This window comes from Misgurnus anguillicaudatus, chromosome 21 (genome assembly GCF_027580225.2).
Source record: "Misgurnus anguillicaudatus chromosome 21, ASM2758022v2, whole genome shotgun sequence".
Taxonomy (NCBI): domain Eukaryota; kingdom Metazoa; phylum Chordata; class Actinopteri; order Cypriniformes; family Cobitidae; genus Misgurnus; species Misgurnus anguillicaudatus.
The window spans coordinates 40,311,992-40,336,990 of NC_073357.2; the positions used below are offsets into that span (position 1 = coordinate 40,311,992).

Sequence of the window (24,999 nt, forward strand, 5' to 3'; positions counted from 1 at the left end):
ACATTCAACATTCCACCTCCAAATGCTAAAAATAGGTTAGCATTAACGATTTCCACATTAGCCTACCACAAATCCAGTATGCAGTAATGATAATTTTATAAAGTTTCTGCCCTGTTGAAAAAAAACAGCATCAAACCAGCATGGACCAGCATGGAAATTATGCTGGTCTATGCTGGTTTAGCTGGTGGTCACCAGCATACCAGCACCAAAACACAACATATGCTGGTCTTGCTGGTATGACCAGCATGGGATGCTGGTACTAATGCTGGTTTGGTGCTGTTTAGCTGGTGCTAATGGTGGTTTGGTGCTGGTTTAGCTGGTGCTAATGCTGGTTTGGTGCTAGTTTAGCTGGTGCTAATGCTGGTGTTCTTGCTGGTATGCTGATTTTACATTTTTGTGAACATTTTTGATGTATACAAAAATGTGCTTTAGACTTGAAAAGACTTTAGACTTGTTATGCTCATGTGTCTTGCATTTGTGCTTGCATAAAATGTCCACAAGATGTTTTAGATGCTTGGAATCGCCTTTTGGTAATAAGCATAGATTATGTATTGAGACATGAAAATGTATTTTATTTATCGGAGACATTATTCAGAGTCATTATTTAAACAAATTTTATTATGCAAATGAAATGACAGTAACACAAGAGTACACTGATAAGGGCATTGTGTATTTTACTGTCTCTCAATGTGGCACAACATGACTTTTATTATTATCCAAAAAAGCAGGTTAATAATATAGGTTTTGCTTGCTTAAATTTTAAAAGCAGACATCAGTGTTACCACTTATTAAACATAATTTCACAAAATAGACATCAGAACTCACATTAGTGTGCAGTCATACATGTTCTTAAAAAATCATTGTCACACACACACACGCACACAGACACACACAGGTTTATGTTCTGAAAATAATCAGGTCATTCCAGTAAAGAAAATGATAAAATAGATCAAACTTGATAAAACTTGGTTTTGGTGAGCCACCATGCAATGATTATATTGAGAATGCTGCTTTGAAACAATGAGGGTTGTGAAATCTGTTATACAAATAAATGCTTTAAAATGTACATGACATCATTTACAAAGAAATTCACAACAATTTCATCGATTCCGTCCGTTTGTTAATAAATCAAGTTGTTGAGATAGATTATGTTTTTGATATTTGGTTTAAATGTCACACTCCAGTTGTAAACAGTAAACTTGAAACATAGGGCCAAACAGCAGCTTAGTATGTATATCACATAATTATTTAAACTATTTAGCACAATATTTTCCTATATTCTGCAACCCTATAAAAATAACCTCTGTTTTGGCCAAAGAATGAAGAGAAAATAATCTAGATTATGATATGATGATGGAATAATTTCCTATTATTGGTCCAACGTGTTGTGTACAACAGTTCTTTGGTCATATGTAAAGTAATATATACTTTTTGTTTTAGGATAAATCTTGTAAGGTGAAATTAGTACCTCATTACTTTTGAACACATTAAATTATTATTCATCATAATGTTTGTGATGTACCACTTTCTGTTGAGTACCTACTGAGTAGTGTACTTAACTTTAAAATGAATTCATTATAGTATTTCAGTCTTCATTTGATTCTCAGTTGCACTAGTTCCAATCTTTTAAACCGAGATGACCTGAGATGAATCCAAATGAATGATTCTTAACGGTGTTATAAAATTAAAAGAGATCAAAACAAAATAATTTTCAACATACACGCGCACACAATCTCACAAGCGCCTGTCTTTTAAATTTGCATTAGTAACATACATTGAGGGGAACTATAAAAATAAACCAATATACAGTATGTGCGTTAAATGGATATGTGCAAATATGTCCTAAAGGTTGAAATAGGCATGGATAAATGTCAATTTAATACTGTTGCAATGCATTTGTTCACAGAACATTTTCCTAATACATTTAAACTGCAGTGTGCATGTCTGTCCAAACGGTTTTCAGAGAAAAACAGTATCTGTCAAACATAATCCCAAAACGTCAGATCAGAATCAAAAAGATGAAATCATAAAAGAAAAGAAGCAAACCCTAAAAACCCTTTAAAGATATATAAAGGTTTATATAACATTTCCAAGACAGAAATTAAATGTATGTGCATCTCTTTCATATCATCAAGCAATTTAATCATAAAAGAAACAAAAACTCTTCTCTGACAGGCTCATCAAATTAGAGAACCAAACATACACCACCCTCAGTTTAAGAATATTTCTTAAGAGTCAAAATCTCGCCCAGTACAAAGATCTTGTCAGGAACCAAGCAGCGTGTGCAGAAGCTCAAGGGCCTGTAATGGATCCATCTGATTAACAAAATCTTCCTTTAAATGTGGTTTGACTGTTGACGTTTTGAGTGGTGATGACTGGATCCAAATGTGTTGTTGTTCTGATGCCTGTGCCGTTCAAATGCCATACCCTCATTGTTTTGCCAGTGTTTTGCATTTGAAGGGCTGGTGGAAAGTTATGATTCGAGATGTGTGGGTTTGTAGCGGGACATCAAAAAGGTTGTTGGGCAGTGTGTGAAGTCAGAAGTCAAAGGTCAAATCTCAGCACTGCTCTGACTCGATGAAACCTTCTTTCTCCTGTCCGATAGGCTCTACCTCTGCGTATGCTGGATGACCTGAGCCACGTCTGAACTTCATGGCAGGCCATCGGCTGGGACGTCTCTGCGGGTGTATGAAATTGATAATATTTATAAAAATCGTGGCGGATTATAAAAAATAATGATTTAATTAATTTGTCCTTAGAGAAACAGTTCATCAAAAAAATAAATATTCTGTTATCATTTATTCACTACCTATATGACTTTCTTCTTTAATAAAACAATATTCTGTCCAAAAGGACTGAGGCTGTAAAGTTACAAAAAACACAAAAAGACACTAAAAACTTAAAGGGGACATATCACGAAAATCAGACTTTTTCCATGTTTAAGTGCTATAATTTAGTCAACCTAGAAAATGTAAAAAAAGAACAACCCGGTAACTTAGTTTTGGTAAACCATTCTCTGCAAGCAAGTAAAAAGAAGGGAATTGAAATTTGGCTCCCCTTGTGATGCAACCCAGTATCACATTATGTACCCATAGTCACGTACATTTTTGAGTTTTTCCGTGACATTAACAAGCTTTTCCGCCTTTTTTGCGTGAACATATCACGTATTTCTGTTTCCGTGTCACTGTCACATGTGTTACTCAACTGTTTTGTCCTATTTTCTTACCATTGTGGCTCTGGTTTAGGGTTAGATTTACATAAAATGACATCTTTACCCAAACCCAACTCTAACCCTAATGCCAGGCGACAATGGTTTAAAAATCATAAAATATAAAACAATAAATCATGAAAAAAAGTATAAACCAATACTTTGCAAACAACAAATCTAAACCCAAACTGAAGCATCAATGGTTTGAAAATAGGACAAAACAGTTGAGTAACAAATACGTGACAGTGACACGTAAACAGAAATGCGTGACATGTTCACGCAAAAAGGCGGAAAAGCGTGTCAGTATCATGGAAAAGGCTGTGTTTACGTGACTATAAGTAGAACATTTCGTGATACAGGGTTGCGTGATGTGCACTGCCGTTTAGTGCAGAGATCAACTGATTTGTATTTAAAAGGACACCCAAAAACGGCACATTTTTTGCTCACACCTAGAAAGTGGCAATTTTGTCATGTTATAATAAATTATCTATATGGTATTTTGAGCTAGAAATTCACATACGTACTCTGGGGACACCAAAGATTTATTTTAGATCTTAAAATATCTTGTGAAATGTCCCCTTTAATTTATATGACTCTTGTGCTATAGCTTTGTTCAAGGAATCAAAAAATTGTTTTTATAAAATTAAGAAGGTCAATTATTACAGAAATTTGGGGTGAACTACTCCTTTAACAACAGCTACACACTCTTACCTCAATAAAGAAGATTCCTGCATTAGAGCTCGGGTGATGGTAGATGTAGACGGTCACCAGAATGACGACAACCATCACAAGCAGAAGCATGAGCATGCCGAGAATCAGACCCATGTGCAGGGAATGTGTGCTGTTCTCTGCTGTACTCTTAGCAGCAGCAGCTGAAACCAACACATAAACACAAATACACTTTATATACAGATGTTCTTAGCACTATGCATTACTTGATTCACTTCAGTTATGAATCTCTGTACACACATAAGAAAACAATGCTTGTAACCTCACTGAGAATTAATAAGTAGGGTTTTTCCAATATTGCAGTTCTCCTTTCGAACAGAAGAGTGCACTATGTGATCACCTAATTTTAAATTTCTTGGCATTTTAAGCTGTTTAATGTTTCTTTGTCTTGTGTATCTGTAAAATGGGCAGATAAGCACAAGGACAATGACGGCATTTATAACTGAGTTTGAAAGATTCGCTGTAGTCTAATGTTGTGGATGATATTTCAGCAAAGTCCGCAAACATTAACTGAGCAGACTTAGTGGCATCTTTAAGGGGACCAAATGAGGAGGACAGAGACTATTATCTTATAGATGGGTCTATCTATGGCAGTAATTCTTAAAGTGTGGTCCGCGTCCGCCAACGATGACCTAAACTATACAAGTGTTTATACAATCGTCACTTATCACTTATTTAAGTGGATTTTTGAATGCACTTGCGAAACTGTGATTTCAGTTCTGTTTTAATAACATACCAATGGATCGGTGGCTAAACCAAAGTGGAGTCAAAAGAAAAGATCAAGCGTCAACTGAAAGCGTCTAAAATCCATAGATCTATTAGTTTTGTTATATACTAGTTTTTTCTTTAAGTGTAAAATCCCTGTAATTTCAGTGATATTGGACATTAAGGGGAATTTTTTTTCAGCATTTTATTGTTAGGCCTACCATAGTTACAACCATAGACTTCCTACCAATCCCTTAACAGCATAAAAAAATATATCATGTTTACAAACTGAGATTACACCATTATACAATGGTCCTTTCACTACAAACAATGTTTTGTCAGATAACAAAAAATGTACTTAATGTTGTAACCTGACTACATGGCTGCACAAACCGAAGGTATTTTGTGTGATAAAACCAAAGCTCCTTAAGGTAGCAAGAGTACATTTTCACATGAACAATCTGTTAGTTTTGTTAATGAAGATGCTACAAAATGATCTTACACAAACACACACACACACTCCACTTTATCTCTCATTTTCTGTCTTGGTGCCTACATGATTGAAAAGAGCATCACTATCTGCACATGAAAAGGCAATGCCTAATCTCAGGCCCCTGTCCTTTCTACCTGCCAATATTTTTCTGCTTCATACATTTCATTTTAGTTCCTATCCTGCAATGCATTGTGTTCTTTCAGCATTAATTGGCTCATGTTATATTCCCTACTGACAAAAATATATTGTTTTCTTTTGGAAGTTACACTGTGTGCAGACATTACAAGTAAAATAATATGTGCTCTTTGAGGCATTTACACACTGCAATAATGCAATAGTACACAATAAAAAAATAATAATAAAGTTTAAATATTATGCTTTTTTAATATATCACCCTTTTTCGGCTAAATAAACACAGACAGGGTGGTTGGAACCCTACGGCAAAGAAAAGCCTTATTTGCGACAATGACTGGCTCACTACATTATCCCGCTTATTTAACAAGTACATACTAAACAAATAAATATGTGGACAAAAAATATGTTTGTTAGCTTACTTGCACAGTCCATAAAGTACTACAGGTTTCCTGAATGAGCAGTCAGTTAAATAGGTTGCTATAGAGATGATTTGTGATTCTGTGTGTCGTCAAACAAGCAAACAAACAAGAAAACAAATTGTCCTATCAATTGGATTTTAAATAAACCACTGTTACAATCACACACAGCACAATACACCACATTCACAACAAATCTGGATATGTAATGTAGCCCTACTCAACAATGTCTCTTTGCCAACAGCACAACACTATTTCCCTCACAAATGTTACCCAGGATGGTCAGGGCATAACATAACACATTTTTGGCAAGTATATCAATAGTTGGTGCTGGGACAAATATGATGCTCAACACAAAAAAATGTACAATAATATACGGTTTATTAGACATATGTCCAAATAAAACTGTAAAAAATACTATTTACAGTAACCAACAAACAAAGAAAGGGAAGAAGAGACATGACCAGTGCCAACAAATTACTATATACAATATTTACAATACGTCAGGAAACCAACAAACAGAGAAATGTAAGAAGGGATATGATCAATCCCAACAAAAAAGTCAGGTCTTTACTGTCAAGGATGCCCTAACTAAGCTACAAAAGGTGCAGCGGGTGGCACTCACTCTTTACATGATATTTCTAAACATAAATTTGCATAATGGTTTTGCATATATTATCTTGTTCCTGTCAGCATCAGACAATTTGAATCTGACACTGCATTCAGCATGCATTCACTGCACTCATATTCTCTTAAGTTGACATACAATTTTCTAACCATGCAACTGCAATCCTAAAATGCAGACTGCACATATCCTGCACATATATAAAACATATGCATGCACGTGCATACATGCATAAACATGCGCACACACATGACTTTCCATAGCACTTTCTCTAACACAACCCCAAAACCTAACCCTGATTTTTCTGCATTTTCAAATGCAACAATTTTTCGCTTTGGATTGAGGACAGTAACAGTTGATATTGTAGTCAGTGCACAGACTGGTTGGCTTGAACCAGAGATTTAATGTAACACACAGGTACATTTTGTCCTGATGTGCTACAGAAAGGCACTGTCATTTCATCATACATGTGAACGGCTTTTAAAAATATGTCAACAAACAGCTGTGAATCTCATCAGAACTGACCAGAATAACAACAGAGCAGATCAAATCTTTATTTTCCTTACTGTTATCCATTTATTGGGTTTGTTTTTGCAATAAAAATTGAAAACATTGTCCTTTGCAGAATATTATTGTGATTATTATTATTTTGACACAATATGGACTTAATTCAAGTAGTTACTTCGCAGTGAAGAGAAACAGGGCAAGGGTTGATTGTTTGTGTGACATTACTCTGAAATAAATGTAAGCAGATTTCCATGATGTGCAGGATTGGCCATAAAATAATATTGGCCCTTGAATTGTTGCAGTTTTTCTTGATTGCTTTGACCTGGTTAAAGAAACTAGGATCCACTCAGTTTTCATTATCACTATCTCAGCAAAGCAGAAAACACGTCTTGCAAATGTGGTAACTCTTTCTCTTCCCCACCCTTTTGCAAAACAGTAAACACTGATGTCATTCAAGCAGTCCAAACTTCATTATTTTAGCTATGGTAACCAAACAGAAACCATCTATTCCTAACTGTTAAAAACTGAAGCACCTATTTGACACTGTTTTACACAAATCTTCAAATAATCAGTCTGCAGGTCTTATAAAAAGATGCCATGTCTGTGTTGTTCTTTGCCATTTTTGAATACCATAGGGAAGTTCTTCAGTGCTCGGAGGTGAAAGGTTTATGATCACCATCACTATGAGCAGATGTGCTTGCTGAATGCAATGACTCCTGCTGCCCAAGAAATAGGTGCAGAGGAATTTCAAGGTTGGATAAGGCATACAAGAAGATTTTTCCCTAGGTGCATTGCAAGAGAGGACATTGAATGTGATGTGGATGAGACTGAGTATCAATATTATACTCCAATAGATTTTATTGTGTTTTACATGTATTCTCTGTAATATTTACAGTATTTCATTTTTTTATATGGTTTGACAAAAATGTATGTCATGGATTCAATAAAAAATGCATCAAAGTATTTCTTATTCTGGATCCAATTCTTTGCAAAAAGGCAAATTTCACACACCCTACATAAAGACAACAAATGGCCCGGGCAATAGGCTACACGGACAGGCAATGGTGCACTGATTCACACACTTTTTGTTGTCCACTGTGTAATGATTGACTGAAAGAGCTCATAGATTTGTGAGCAAGTTGTGTTGTTTGAAGGCAAATTTAGCTTTTGTTGCATATTTTAAATGTTTTGGCACGGTTAGAGTCTTTTGCAAATAAAATGTGTCATTTTGACCATGAATGCCACTGTTTAGGCCTGTGTGTAACTGTTTTGAAAATGAGTTAAAGTTGACGGCTGTGTCAAAGCAATTGAGAAAAACTGTAAAGTCCCCCGTTGGGAAAATCTGTTTTTTATTGTTGTTTGTGTGTCTATGTGGTATTTTTAATATGCTTGAAGACAAACCATGTGAAAATGCATCATTCAACACCATTGAGTATTTTCTCCATAAAATTAAAGTTATCCAAAGACAGTCTCATTCCCAGGGACTTTAATACACCTGTAGATCTTTACCTAATTTAACCCTGGAATGGCAACATTCACATTACCCTACATTAGATTAGATAGCACTTTATTTTTTAAAACACTTTTTCCATTGGCTGTATATTCTGTTTTGATCATAAGATGCTGAATCCCTGACTGCTGTTTCCGACTGCAAAAAAATATTGAGCTTGCTCCAAATCAAAAACACATGACCTGGATTTAACTAACAGATTTCTGGGAATACAGAGGGGGAGAGAAGAAAGGGAGCAGAAGAGACAGAAAGAGAAAGAGAGAGAGACTGCGAGGACGAGAGAAGGTATGATATAAAATCTGCTATTGGACAGGAAATAAACTGGCATAGTACACACTGTTTTCAATGATAAAGATACTGGGTCAAGAATTTGGGACTTACTGCCTCAAACAAAACACACATGGGCATGTCAAACACACATACTGTAGACATAAAGTACATAGACACAAACTTAATTATAACCTTATTTGGACTTACAGACTTTATTTATTAGTCTTAGTAGTTTTAAAGAATCATTCTCCAAAGAATGACTGTGTGATGATTTTTTTGCTACTGTATATAGTTCACAAAGAACCTTTAAAGCCACATGCACTGCAGCAAGGGTAAAGTCTTACCTCCATTGTCTTTCAGATGTAGTGCAATCTTGGTGTCATCTGTAAGAATCCATTAAAAAAGGAGATAAAACAGAAAAGATTGAGTAAATATTATTATCAACTCAATTCACATCTACCCATTTTCTCATTTACCACAAAAAAGGCACAAAGCCATTTATTGTATAACCATAAATTGGTCAGTTTAGGTCAATTAAAATATTATTCATTTATAAACAGATGTATGTTATTTTCGCTGAAGAAATGTAACTTGTTCAGGTTGTATATATACTGAGAGTGAAATCACTTAAATTAATAAGTGAAATTTAAGATTTTATATCCTAAAACCTAATGTACAATCATTGAATAAATTGCTCATTTTAGGTCAACTAAAATATTATACATTTATAAACAGATACATTTTAGTTTTATTGGAAAAATAACTAGTATTGGAAAAATAAGTAGTACCTTCTTTAGGTTATACACGTAATGAGAGTGAAGTTACTTAGATTAATAACTTAAATGCGAGTTGTGTACCCTAACCCCACTTTGAATCGCCTCAGGATGAAGCGGGATTCAGCGAGGACAAATTCTTGAAATTAATTAAAGAAACAGGTGGTTTATCAATCTTTTGGTGTGCAAGAAAATGCAAACATATGCAATGTGCCATTCGCATAACTCTGATTTTTTTTAAAGCAACACAAGATTACTGAAAGTTGTTATTGAACTGAACTGAAGTTGGCTAATTATTTTCTGCTTTTTGAACGATTCACACATCCAAGTCATTATTACTATTGACACTTCCCATCAGAACCATCAAGCCTGTTATTGTTCTTGTGCCTGTTTATGTAATATTAATATACTTTTAGAAACACAAGTATCATTATTTATTGTAATACATGATAAAATGCTGTTTATTGATGAATTAAAATATACTGCTTTTGTTAAATTCTTTTTAATGTATTTATACTCAAACAAACAATCTGTTTTTGAAAAAAATATTAATAATAATATTAATTAAAATTACAATAAAATAAATTTAATTCATGTTTTGGATTAGGTCATATATTTAGTGTAGGCTATAAAGTTTAACTTAGGGAAAAGGCATTGGTTTAATTGAATTTACATTAAGTCAATGTAATAAAGCAAAGTTTGAGAAGAATCACATTGGTTCAATGCAATTGTGATAATTCCAGTAGAAAGAATTTAGTTGCATCCATCAAACATGATTAGATACAGCTATACTAATGTAATATTTTTACGTGGAAATTTGCCATGTAATTAAAATGCATTCAACGAATTAGGCATTTTTTAGTGCCGTTTTAAAGTAACTTTGAATAGCTCTGAATACACAGACACACAAACATATACACTCTACCACAAACATACATTTTCAGACAATTCTCATCACCAAATGTAAACAGATCACACAATAGACTGAAGAATACGTCTGTAATTGAAGAGTGTAATGAAATATAAGTAATTTTAATGAGAAATCCACTCCAATTCTTAAATGAGCCAAAACACTTCGGCAAGCATCAAGCAGATACACATATACTGCAATTTATTCTGACAATACAACAAACAAAAGTATCAAAATAACTAATAATAGCAAGTGATGTGAGCATTAAAGTCATGTGAGCTTTAAACACTGTTCAGGGTCAGAGATGAAAGACTGTTATATCTAGATGACAGCGGTAGTCAAATTCGTTCTACAACAAAACACTGCTTTATAGTGCTGTATGGTGCACATTAGATGTTTCCACACACAATAGTGTAATGCATTATATAAACAATTATGAATGTGCAATACTGTGCACAGAAAAAAAACTCATAACGTGCAAGACTGTACCATACGATGCAATATCTTTGGAAAACTCAGGAAGTGCAATACTAAACATTGCCTTTAACAATACTGAATGTGCAAGACTACATCAAACAATTTATAATGTGCATTACTACTTTACAATTCATAATGTGCAATGCTGAAGTAAACATTTCAATGTGCAATACTTTACAAAATCATAATGTGCAATACTCATGAGTCATGTCTTAATTGTACAATGAATGTCTGTCAGTGTGTAGTATGTTATGCCGCTGTGCTCTTATATTTATGTTGCTTAAATTTAGCTCTAACTGTTAAATGTTTGTATCGCAGTTTAGGTCAATATGCATTATGACAATATAGACTGTATTATAAAACACATATGATTCACACATTGAATGTTATTTTTATGGTATTTTTTTGTGATTATATTGACTGCGTGTATTTTGTGCCAGCATTTGACATCAGCTGTATTAATAAACTACTGTGACTGGGCTATTAATGAAATTACCACATGAAGGACTTTATTATAAAGAAAAGAGAGATTGACTAAGAGGGTTAAAACATTATTTATAATTTAGTCATATCCCATATCCTGACCTCATAATTCACTGTCTTATTGACTATTCTATGAAAGTGTTACCAATAAACAGATGTTTGATGTACCTAATCACTTAAGTGCTTTAATGGACCTTGGCAACAAGAGCCTAATTTAATCTTTGAAGCACCTTTCTGCACTACACTGCACAGCTGTCCTATATTGAATTTGATGTGCTAAATGAATATGCATATACTCATAATAAAAGTATTCACAGCCAAACAGACTGTTGTTTGCAGATAATAACAACTTGTTATGGATCCTCCTTTCTTTCTATCAGCCGTATTTGGCCATCGTTCTCACACTAACAAAAATTGTGTTTCAATCAACATACTGAAGCTGTAGGCAAATGCGACGAATGTTCCCTCTGCACAAACATGTTTATGGCATTAACAGATTTATACTGACTGAACAGAAAGGCTCAGTATCTCTGCCTCATAACTCATTTGAGGGGAAAATCCTCTAGATGCTGTCTTCTAAGAAAGACAAACAAGCAGAAAGATTAAAGTTTTATCAGTTTGTCTTTTCTTCACATCTTGAATATTTAAATGTACGTTAATCATTCACTGACCAATTTGATAATTTATGTAGCGTTAATCTAGCCTACTCTCTGATAATGTGTTTGTGCCTATAAAAAAATAAGGAAAACAATGCAAATCAGATTGCACAGCACAAGCTTTTGTCCTGTTTGTAGCTATTTTAACATGCATATATTATACTGTATGTTTGTGTAGATTATGAGCCTCTGTAACTGTCTGGTGCTGGAAGAAAATTATATGCATGATTATGTATTGAAACTTATTCATGAGAAAAATGTTTAAGCATGCTAAATGAAACAACAGCATAGACTACATGCTGTTCCTTCTACAATAATTGATTTCTATCCCCAGGCTCATAATAAAAATCAGCCTTTCTTATTCGTTCTTATATCCATTAATGCATTTGTTAGCATGCTGTATTCTTAACACAAGCAGTCAGTTGTAACTAATGGCTTAGAAAATTACACAGCAAAATCACCAGGTCTGCTGTGTAACCCATTGCTTTGCTGTTGTTAAAGAATCTTATCATCGGTTTAATGTTTCATATTACAAAACCGCATGGTGTGTGTGTGCCAGGTATGACAATACCTTCTGTAGGTGTGCTGGTGGGCATGTGTGATGTGGCTTGGGTGGAGTGACCCTCAGTAGTTCCTCTGTTCCTTGTTGTCAGCTTGGAAAGTGACACAGTGGTCAGGAGGTTGGGATTAGTGGGACTGATGATGTCACAGGTGTTATCCTTTGTCTGAGAATAAAAGACAAGTAAAGATGTGGAGTTCATTATGAATTTTGGTACTGTAATGCAAAATAGGGCAATATGAGATGCTTATGAGATGTCTATGCTGATTTGGGAGAGGGATATTGCTTCTAACTTATAAATTCATACACATTATCATACAGAGTTAATCAAGTGCTCGAGGGAGGGGGTGAGAGAAAAAGAGGAAAAAAAAGACAGACAGCATTCTTTTATCTCCGGACACTGCAGGGAGTTTATCTATCACATAGAAATAAAAATGGAGGCAGAAATGCACACACATACACACCTCATCTGGACAATTGCTATCTACCCAGTCCTGCCGATGGCGATCAAAGCCACTGGAACATCTGTTATGAAAAGATTATTATTAGTTAGGGAGCAGATTTTTTTAAGAAGGTCAATAAACACAATTTCCAATTCTTTACAGTTCTTAGTCAAGGCAGGGAAGGTTTGGATAAGTATGACATGCTTGTGTGCATGTTACTGACTCAAGGTATTGTTCATTTAAAGGTCACGTTCTTTCTGATTCCATTTTTAAACCCTAGTTAGTGTGTAATGTTGCTATAATAGCATAAATAATACCTGTAAAATGATAAAGTTCACTGGCAGGCGATATACACTCAACTAAAGGATTATTAGGAACACCATAATAATAATGTGTTTGACCCCCTTTGGCCTTAAGAACTGCCTTAATTCTACGTGGCATTGATTCAACAAGGTGCTGAAAGCATTCTTTAGAAATGTTGGCCCATATTGATAGGATAGCATCTTGCAGTTGATGGAAATTTGTGGGATGCATATCCAGGGCACGAAGCTCCCGTTCCACCACATCCCAAAGATGCTCTATTGGGTTGAGATCTGGTGACTGTGGGGGCCATTTTAGTACAGTGAACTCATTGTCATGTTCAAGAAACTAATTTGAAATGATTTGAGCTTGGTGACATAGTGCATTATCCTGCTGGAAGTAGCCATCAGAGGATGGGTACATGGTGGTCATAAAGGGATGGACATGGTCAGAAACAATGCTCAGGTAGGCCGTGGCATTTAAACGATGCCCAATTGTTCCTAATAATCCTTTAGGTTTTCTGACTAAACTCCGCCCAAAGGAATACGTCAGTCGCCAGCTAAGCTAACGGCTAGCTAAGCTGCTTTCGAATCACAACACACTAAACAAACTACACAATCAGAACTCGTTACGTATTTCTGAAGAAGGGACTTCGTAGAACAAGGAAGACATCAGCCCGTTTTGAGGACAGTGAAAACAGCGGTATACAGGTAAGTAAATTGTGTGAAAAATACCGCTTTTTTTTTACATGTGAAACATGAACACGTTATATTGCGCACTGTAAACACAATCAAAGCTTTAAAAACACAGAAAGAACGGGAGCTTTAAGAAAATTAAATACTATAAAATATACTGTGGCCATGCATTATGTACATTAGTATGTTATTGCTCCAAGCTGATTTCTCAGAATCAGTATGTAAAGCTAGTATGTTTTTCCTCATCCCCTCCCTTAACTTTTTGCATGCAGAAAGGAACACAATGGGCTTTGGCTGCTTGGCATTCCTGATGTCTGCTGTGATACAGTCACCCTTCCTCCCCATATCCTTCAGCAAGTCCTCACTCTCCATTCATCTTTTTCTTATAGACTTTCTCTTTCAAGTTCAGTCCAGTTCAGGTATATTCATCATATACGCATTCATATCATCTCTCTCAATGTTTCTTGTTGATATATTGGGGTCAGAAACGCAGTCACTTCACTTCACAGGCAGTAAACAAACCAGTTGTTTGTGTGTGCGTGTTCGGTATCTCTATTTAGCTTGTCGGAGCTTGTCAGTGTAATCTAAATGCGGCCATACTGTACCATCTTGATCAAACGGATCCTAGTCATCCATGTGGCACACCTCGACTGTCAGAGAACCCAGGGACCCCGAGTACAAAAAAACTAAAATATTAGCAAGGTATTTATAGACTTAGCTTTTGTGTACTTGGGGTACAATTTTTGTTAATATGAACTTATTAAAGAATAAGAACTACAAAATTATGCCGTAAAATGTTTAATAGATCATTATCAAACAGTAATTCAAATCAAGGAAAAATGTACACATCCCTTGGTTAAAAATTATGAAAACTTCAAGCTACAAAAGTTGAACTTTCTGTTTCTCATTAAAATGTGTTTTCTATTCTGTTGTTCTGGAAATGGTCTTTCAAAGGTGTGTAAGATCCAGCATCACTACACAGCAAAACCCACCAATACTGCCAAACTGTATTATAATATGCCAAAACACAGTGTTTTGAAAGAAGAACCGTGAACAGAGGTGGCATGGAGCATTATAGCGTGTCAGTCTTATTAAAAGCTTTCAATTACATCTTATCAAAGACTCACAGACAAAAAGCAAAACTCAGTGTTGCCAGTGCACTTGTTGGAGTTTCCAACGTTATTACCTTTGCCTGGAAAATCCATTATTGACATAAAAAATAAACAAATGTGATTTTAAGTAATTTGTTTTCATAGCTTTTTCATGGTAATCATGTCAGTTTTCCTTCAAAGCAATCACCTTGAGTAAAACTGCTCTAGATTTGAGGTTGCTTATAGCGGCAGCCACATCACTTGTCAGCACTTCTGCAACCTTTCATAATCTCATTTGCATGTTAATGGCTGCAAATGCAGTCAGCTCAAATTTATTCTGATCCTATAATAATCTGACCTTGAGGGTGAAAGGAGGCCGTTCCAAGTATGCAAATGACACACGTTTTTGATGCAGTTAATGCTTATTAATAAACACATCTGTTTCAGTTACAAAAGTGCAGCGTTTTCAATGAATATTCAAATTCTATCATACATAAGCATAAATAACCAGTACTGAGCAACAATTTATGAAAGGAGCCATGTCAGTCCTTTGATGAAAAGTGTGTGTGTACATTACTTTGGGAACATTGGAATGGCCTCATTTAACCAAAGTGAATTATTAATTAATAACTAATTAATGACTAATTTAAAGGTTAACACTATACTTGAAGGGGTGTTCAAAAGACATGAAAAAAAATACTACTATTAAAGTCAATGGTGCTCAAAAACTGTTTGGTTACAAACATTGCTCAAAATACTTCCTTTGTGTTCAGCAGAACAAAGAAATTCATTATTTTCATGTTTGAGTAAACTATCCATTTAAGCTGAAGCCTCTGTGCCCTATTATTATTGTTGTGATAACCACATCTTTTTATGCATTCATAATATAACCTTCACAGATGCCTTTTGGTATTGTTATTTTCTGAAATTTATTTGGTACTGTATACTTATTAAGCCCTTTTTGTGTAGACTGTTGGCTAATCTGCACAACATGGGAGAAATCTGACCACACACACACGCAAACAAACAAACACACACGCACACACAGTATGCAGCATGGGACTTTAATTACCGGTGCAGTTTTCAATTCTACATTATTTACATAACCTCCAGCCAAACAAGAATGATTATGCATATTGATGAAGCCTGAACACAAACTTCACCAAAACATTCAAATGAGAGCCTCAAAACTATGTGCTTCTGTTTACAAGTATTTATTGCAGCAACTTTTCTAGAGAAAGGAAAACAAGGTCCCACTTTTATCTGAAGTCAATTACAGTATATGCAAAACCCTCTGAGTGTGTCTGATATGTTTTCTTGTAAATAAGCATTTTCTTATTAGGCTGACAGGTTCTTATGTTTAGTTTCAGTAATTTCACTTTAAATGGCAATAAAAAGGGTATTAGTCAGTAATTGAACCTTCTTTTTTTACAAATGTTATTTTTGTCATTCAGTCTTTATTCATTTCATTGTATTTAACAAATTTGACTGTCTTTCATTGCAAAAGTGCATTGCACTTTTTAGCCCCCACTTCTAAAAAATTCTATTTCTTTGGACAAGACAAGTAAACAATTGCAAAATCACTAAAGAGAACTAGAAACATTGAAAAAGTATATATATAACATACGGGTTGTATTCATGTCCAAGTATTCACTAGGAAGTTTGAATGTGATAGCGCTCATTTCGGATGCCATCGTTCATCCAGTTAATCTTCAGTGCACTTAGATGACTTTGCTGAAAAATTGGGGTGGTGCTTAGCATTTAGCAATATTTCTGAAAGGCCTGAGGCTGGGTATAACTCTTTCCCTGCCATTGACAAGTTATCTTGTCAATTAAGAGAAAACATTTGCATAAAAAACGTGTTTTCAAAGAATTTTTATGTTAATCTGCAATACCGCGATTACCCAATTTATAAAAAACTGAAGCCAAAACGTTATTTACTAATTTTAAACCCTGTGTATGTTTTGATAATCGTTCTGATTCTGATCTCTAACAAAATTCCTTAAAAAAAATCAATTATTTTAGCTTTTTGCTAAAAAAAATATTATTAAAGATAATACCCATATTTAAAGGAACAGTATGTAGGATTGTGGCCAAAACTGGTATTGCAATCACAAAACTTGTGGCTAAAACTGGTACTGCAATCACACAACTGGTGGCCAATACACAAAATGACAACATAAACATCAGTTGAGGGCTACAACTCCAATTTTTAAATGACAATATCCTGGCCAGACCACTGTTGTCAGTGATATAAGTATTTGAAATGAAAATGATTTCTTAATGTCTAGTGACATATCAGGGCCATTTTATGATTAATTGATATAAATTTCTTACATACTGTTCCTTTAAGAGTTTATAAGCATAGAAAAAATATAGATATGATTTCCGTTTTGTTTGTTTGTTTGTATATTGTTTGTTTGAAAGCAGAGGGTCTGTACTTTCATTTAATATACTGGTATGTTTATATATTTTTAGAAAACAATTCTCCTGGAAGGCATTTTGTAAAATTTTTGTAAAAATCACAAAAAATACTGGCAACTTCAAAAAAATGGCTGGTGGGGAATGAGTTAAGCGGATCTGAAGCAAAGGTATTAAATTAACATATAATATGTGCTGAGAGCATGACGAAGGTGGCGTTCAGTGACTTTTGCATCTGAGCTCCACATTTTCAAGCTATACATTTATAAGTATGTGCATTATGTGCATGTGGGAATCAAACATATGATTTTGGCATTTCTAACATCACGTGCTACCAGCTGAGCAACAGGAACACATATTTATGTCTACAATACAATATGTATATTAATACACCACATGAAGTATAGATTGGCGATAGCAACATCAAGGTTACATACAGTACTGATAAAACCTGAATGCACTGCAAGTATCGCTAAATAAAGATACCTGTCAGGTGCATAAAAATGTATGTGTACACTGTATGTATGTACTTTAAGGGTAAGAAACTGAGGACAGTGTAGACAAAAGGAACGAGCTCCAGGAAAATGAAACAGAAGTAGGTCGGGTGTCTCAGTCTAGTTCTGTGGAATCTGATCTAGAGAAAATCCGCCTGGGTTCACGAGGTGAGGTAAAGGCTTGGATGTGAATCAGCGGGAATGCAACTTTATTTTCCTTCTTTCTTACTTTTAAAACAGAAAAAGTCTTGCCATGCCAAGAATCAGCTACACATAAATACAAGTTCAAAAAAAGTGTGTCAAATTTCTTTAGAAAAGACATAATGTAAACCAACTTTATATCTGAAAACATTGTTTCTCTTTGTACAAATCTCATGAATGCCTGTGGTGTGAGTGTCTCTGTTACAGCAACTTCTGACTTCTTGTAACATATAAATTACACCCACACTTCAGTGTACCGCCTCAAGGCAACCGGTCATCTGAGTAGCATTCCTTCAATACTGGTGAAATGTCATTAAAATTTGTGTGGAAAGCCAGAGGTATGAAAGGCTTTGTTTACTCACCTATTGAGCCGGTGACACCAGCTGCAGTTGAAGTTAATCTGTGATGTTATACAAGAGGAGCAGCTTTTAAATTGAAGGCATGCTGTAAAATAGAAACGACGAGAACAAACAAGCAAAAAGCTCATCAGCTGAGGATTGCTCAAGAATAGAGAAATTATATCTATTAATTCTATCACATTTCTGCTTTTATAGTTCTAATGGTGAGATTGTATGTATTTTTGTATTATGTATACATGTATTTGACTTACTGGGTAGTGGCATCATTTCCACAGCTGTACTGTTAGTAATTTTAGTCTTTAGCAAATCTACTCGGTGATACTCATAGATAGTCTTTTTCCGAACATCTGGAGGCACACAGAGACACACAAAATGCAATTAGCATGAGAATAATTAGGAATGCTTAAATTAGTGAAAACCATGTGAGGGAGTAAAACAAAAAAATAATGGCAATGAAAGCAGCAGGTTTTAACTATGCACATCCACTCGCTTATGTTCATTTCCTCCTTGCTGCCTTTTTTAAACACATTTACAGTATTTCAACTTGTTAAATACTGCTAAAAGGCACATCCTAACACACGACATACCAGTTTTGGTTATTTTATGACTTACAGGTTCCAGCTGGCAACATAACTGTTACGTCCCAGGAAATTAACTTCATTACCATTACAGTATTCACAACGTCACATTTACGAACACCTAACGTTGCGAGATAACCAAGCACGCTCCAGTTTAACAATGCATTCGTTATTCGTACCATTTTGGTGATTTCATGACTTACTACCATAGACAAAAAATATGGACGTAGTGTCCGTGATGTCACCCATAGGTTTCTAAAGATCGTTTTTGAAGCCAATAGTAGGCGGTGCCTGCGTCGCCATCTTGGCCGCGCGTCACCATGCATCACTCGCGGATATCTGAAAATGGGCCAAGAGGCGGGACGTGGGTAAAGCTGAGGTGGCTGGTTGCTGAAACCATGCCCTCCTAGCTCGACTCTATTGACAGCAGTGGCTGTTCAACTGTCAGACTAAACGTCTGATGTTTTTTTCGTACACTTTTCTGAAAACCCTGTGAGAATGTCAAAGTCGTCTTTGATTGGTTGAAATAAACCGGATTTCCAGGAGACGCGAGTGTCGCGATTAGTTTCGGTCCCTGGAAAACAAAGCTCTGACGTTCCATTGAGGAAGAGAATCAGTCGTGTTCACGTGAATAATAATGACCAGTTATCATCAGCTAAACATTATATTCTCAAAAATATGCAAAGTTCGCGGCATAGACTCTCTAAACTAAAAGACGTCCAAGAGTTTTGCTTGAGGCAGTTAGTGGAGTCAAAAAGTTTGGTTCTCCTGAATTGCTTGTATGTATTAAAAAGTAGAGAGATATGCTTGTTTAACGAGAGCGTCTCATTGGTGTGGCTGTTGATGAAGTGCACAACTTTGTTCTATGGTGAGTAATGTTGTTTATTTAGATGCTAATCGGTTGGGGCTGGTTATTTCAATAACTGACCTGTTGCCACAGCCGGCTCGTTATTGTGGGGAGTCCGAAACGTGACGCTAGATGAAACAAACTGTGATTGGTTGTTTGACATGTCGGTCAAACAGCTCGTGGGCGGGCTTTGTCCAGATAAAGCAGCGAAAAACACCAGACCTTTAGTATTGAAGGTCTGGCTACGCGAGACTACATGCAATACGTCATCACGTCAAGAGGTTATGAAGGACATATGCAAAACTCCGCCCCAGTGTTGACAAGTGTGGAGAAAGAGAACCGTTCCGACGTTGTTGTATGTCGAATGATTCTAATGAATGTCTTTGTGTCAGTTTTTGTTTAGAATAGTCCGCAAATGTGCGTTTCATATATGTAACATGTGACCTTTCCACGTCATTACGCAATAATGTGAGGTCGCGCCACACAGCCGGAGGTATACGAGAAGTTGTGGTTTAAAAGTGCATATTTTTTATTTTTCTTGTCAAAAATGACAATAGTCTCGCTAGATCGTTGTTTGGGATGGTTTAAAGTCCTTTGAAACTCAGTTGAAACTGCAATTTTAAACTGCACCAAAACTGCCACGTGTTGGTGTCCATTAAAATGAGAAAATCTCTGGAATGTCTTCCTCAAAAAACACAATTTCCTCCCGAATGAACAAAGAAAGACATCAACATTTTGGATGACATGGGGGTGAGTAAATTATCTGTATTTTTTTTAAGAAAATGGACTTATCCTTTAATATAATTTAAACGGATAAGTTACAAAAAAATCACCCCCCTCACAGTTGTCATGAAGGGCAAAATTAGCTATACAGACCAAAAACTATTTTTGTACCAGGCTGTAAACATGTTTTTTTCTGCTCTAAAGATTAGCATTTTAACATGGGGGTCTATGGGAGTTGACGCCCTTTTGGAGCCAGCCTCAAGTCGCCAGTCAATGAATTGCAGTTTAAATCACTTGCGCATTGGTTTCATCAGAGAGATCGGAAGGTTGGCCCTCGCTTACTACCAACGTAACTGTTACATTGTGGCGACGTATCCAGAATTTCCCTTTTTGTGTTGCCATGACATAACGGGTTACGTTATCACGACAAAAGTTTGATTGTGTTAGATTACGTTGCACTTACGTAACAGTCATATATTTTGGGATGTTCTTTGAAATAAGAACAATTTCCCAGTTTCTTTTGTCTGTTTTTTTTCTTAATTTACATTTACTGTTATTATCCTTCCACACACTATTTACTGTATTTGGAAAATGATCACTATATTACATGTAGTATTTCAACCACTCTCTAAAGAAAATATTGTAGCCAGCCACATATGAGACGACTTTAAGACCCAGTAGAAGCCTCTGCCAACTGGTCACTTTTGCAGTGAACTGAATGAAAGCACAAATGGTGATTAAATGTCAAGCACTCATTTACCTGCCTTATAGCGAGGACTACTGACAAAATATTTACTGTAGGAGCTGATAGGTTTTATAATATGTTCCCCAACAAGACTCACACACTGGAACGGATCTATGTATGAACAGAACTGCACATGTAGATGTATTCAGTCATACAGCATCTACGTGACTGGTGGGTATTAATAAATAAAAGCACTGAAATGGAAAATTGAATCAAAATGAAGACAAGAGAGACTAGGTTGCAAGTGTGTGTGTGTGTGTGTGTTTGCTAGTACGTTTGTGAAGGTATATTTAGCAAGTGCTTGACATTTGTCATCTCTCTAAAGAATTATATTTATTAGTATGGTAGTAATAGGATGACAGCAGGGTAAAATCTCTCTGATAAAGAGTGTCTGAGGTTTAAAAATTGCTTAAACATACAAAGTTTGTGTTTTAATGTTTTTAACAGTGCATACACTTTAAGAAAGGAAATTGTGGCTCGTTCAGGGAAAGTTTTGACCGCAGGATATTTTCCTCTTCCTGTAGGTAATTACTTTGCTCGCCCACAGCGTCTCACAAAACTCCTTTGTATCATAGTGATATTGCCTAGAGATGCATTTGTGTGTTTGCATCCTAAAACGTGTCACATGATGAGCCTCCAGGCACTTAATACTGAAAAAGAGGCAAGTACCAACACATGCCATTACGATTCTCAATCTCTCCATCTCCACCGACCACCTTCTCTCTCTCTCTCTCTCTCTCTCATACTAAACAGACAGACATAGCGAGCCAATGCAAATGCTGCCCTATCTCAGCAGACTGTTACAAACAAACACACACGCTTAAAAAGACTAAGCTGTCGTAGAAAATATTGAGCGTCTATTCCTGAAATCTTGACAGCAAATACCGCCGCACCTCCTGTTCTCTCCTCACTCATTCACTGACTGCACACATATTTATCTGCTAAATTTGTACGGCTGAGCTGGTCCTGCCGGGCTGTACTGTTCCTCCAACATCAAAGACTTTTGCAGTTTGACACGCCAGACAACAAACACTCAACTTGGGAAGAGAAGAGGTTAGGCTGGCGGATGCTCGAGACCGCCGCAGCTGTCGTCTGTCAGAAGAAACGGACAGCCAGTTTTTACATGAGTTGAATAGTATCCAGACTGTCACTTTATGAATACTTTCAAACTCCACAAGGTTTCATAATGTGAGTACAAATGAAGCATAAAATGAAACTGAAATGACTAATGTGTAATAAACAGCAGCGCTGAAAGGCTTACATCCACACATGCTGTGAAAATCCTATTAGGATTAGGAAGGAATAAGACCGGTAGTTAATAGAGTATTTAGCGTGTTGTGTCTGAATTAAATTCACACTTTATTTCATTGGCTCTATATTACTGTACTGTAAATACACTTTGACTGCTGGTGATGAGTCGGTATTGTGACAGAAGTTACAGCATGACGATAAATCAACATTTCAAGCAAATCAAAGAAAGTAATTGAAAATCACAGGACAGGAGACGGATACAAGAGGCTTTCCAAGTCACTGAATATCCCTTGCAGTACAGTTAAATCAATAATTAAGAAATGGAAAGATTACAGCACAGCTGTAAATCAACTTAGAGCAAGATGTCCTCAAAAACTGAGTGATCATGCAGGAAGGAGACTAGAGATGGAGGTCACCAATAGACCAATGACAGCTAGAGATTGCATGTAACAAACTTTGGCTTTGATTGGAAAGACTGTAAAAACAGTAACTGTTGCCAAGCTTCACTACTCGCAGCTTTTTAGGAAAAGTGGCAAAGAGAAGCCACTGTTAGAGAAATGGCATATGGCATCTCGGTTTGCCAGAAGACATTTGGGAGACGCTGATGCCAGCTGGGACAGATTTGGCAATTAGGATAAAGGGCACGGTGGCAGCATCATATCATACTTTCTGTAGCACCTGACAGACCTGATAGAGTTAGCAAGACACTAGCGACTTCATCTGTATTCGACTATGAGTTTTCGACGTAAAGTTAAAACTACACAGGAAAGCTTAAGTAATAATATTGTGTTAAGGGGGCGGGATGAATATTTTTTATAGACATTGGGCAGATTAAACTTTGGTGTGGAATAATCGTTATATAAATATAACTCAATCACTTACTGGGGATCTGTTGAATCTTGTGAACCACCGCAAAGGCATCAGACAGCCCAACTTTCACTGGATGATTGACAGAGCTGATCTTTGCAATCTGTACTGGGACCTGAAATAGAAGCACATATTATTATCCATCTTTTGTATTAGTAAATCGATATGAAGAATGAACTTCACTGACAGTGGGAAAGAATGAATGAATGAAAGAATGAATGAATTAAATGAGAGACTACAGTAGAAACAAAATGGAAAGGCTGAGTATGAAAAGTAGCCCGAATTGATTTAAATGGTTTGCAGTCTTGATGGGATTTCCAATAATCAGATTATAAATCACAAAGGATTATCATTCATTTCTAATAATGCTTTCTGACTAGGCATATAAAAATGTCCTTATATATTTATCAAAATAGTTTTACTTCATTAAACAAATACAAACATAATATATTTGAAGAGTTTGGTTCCAAAACGCAATAAATCCATTTTGACTAATTTTCGGTTAAAACGTGTTTTCTCTACCAAGAAAGTGACAAGATGAAAACCACTATTTTCTGTTACAAACTTTCACATAGCATCTTTAGGTTATAAAAACATTAAAAAAATAAATCCATAATTTGTTTTTTAAAGATTTATTATAAAAACAGATTTTTTTCAAAATGCTATAAATCTATAGACCTTTTGCGTGTTTGCAAACAGAGATGACGTTTTTTGTGGGCGGAGCCCAACTGGTGGCAGAAAGTGAACGCTTCTCAATAGCTGTGTGAAGTGTTTTAGCGTTAAATTGTGATTTTTATGGATCCGGTGTTCTGTAGAAGTCTGTTTCCCCTATATTTCTCTTAAGTGTAATGTGTCTTATAACATTTTCACCAAGTTACGTTTATTTTTTAAATAAATTAAAAGTTTAAATGGCTTGGCTACTGATATGTGTGCATGTATATGTAATGCATATGTATTTTTCTTTATTGGTAAATCAATTATTTTTACAGTATGAATCGCTGAAGTACTTATAAGAGCAATACTATCATGTATTCTGTATAATATCATTTATTAAATATTTTATCATTTGCTGTTTTCAGTTTCTTCCTTATATTTTTAGCCTACGTGTTTGATCTAAAACTATTATGTTTACATACAATTTAATTTGTATAGGCCTGTTTATATATTATTAACACTTTACATTGTGTGTGTGTGTGCTATGTTTATATATTCATTATTAAACACCATAATTTAGAACAAACAGGAAGAAGACATAGGCTAAGATAGAAGGTAAAAAGAAGTAATAGAAAACGGGAAAAAAACGAAAACTTTAATAAATGGTAATATTATTGATATTATGAACTCGTTCAAATCTTTAATCTTTCTAAATAAATTATAAACGTAACGTGATAAAAACGCTATAAGAGACACATATAGGGAACAGACTACGACAGAACACCGGATATCTTCTCTAATTATTTTCTATTCTAATTATTAAAAGATTTTCAGATGATTTCATCACTCCAGTCTGTCCGGATGAGGGCTTATT

General features: G+C 35.5%; 1 protein-coding gene across 2 annotated transcripts in view; it reads right to left on the bottom strand.

Moving 5' to 3' along the window:
* Positions 1 to 597: 597 nt before the first annotated feature.
* The window catches only part of plxdc2b (plexin domain containing 2b), a 61,383-nt gene continuing 36,981 nt past the window's right edge, over positions 598 to 24,999 (bottom strand). Inside the window, exons 7-14 of one of the 2 annotated variants that reach the window (XM_055207518.2) lie at positions 23,487 to 23,586; positions 18,712 to 18,807; positions 18,464 to 18,545; positions 12,921 to 12,981; positions 12,469 to 12,622; positions 8,943 to 8,981; positions 3,920 to 4,080; positions 598 to 2,678 (exon numbers count right to left, since the gene is read on the bottom strand). In XM_055207518.2, coding sequence (XP_055063493.1) covers positions 2,559 to 2,678; positions 3,920 to 4,080; positions 8,943 to 8,981; positions 12,469 to 12,622; positions 12,921 to 12,981; positions 18,464 to 18,545; positions 18,712 to 18,807; positions 23,487 to 23,586 — 813 coding nt within the window. In that variant the 3' untranslated portion in view covers positions 598 to 2,558. Of the gene's footprint in view, positions 2,679 to 3,919; positions 4,081 to 8,942; positions 8,982 to 10,384; positions 11,818 to 12,468; positions 12,623 to 12,920; positions 12,982 to 18,463; positions 18,546 to 18,711; positions 18,808 to 23,486; positions 23,587 to 24,999 lie in introns of those variants that run through there. The other variant, XM_055207528.2, reaches the window with a different exon arrangement.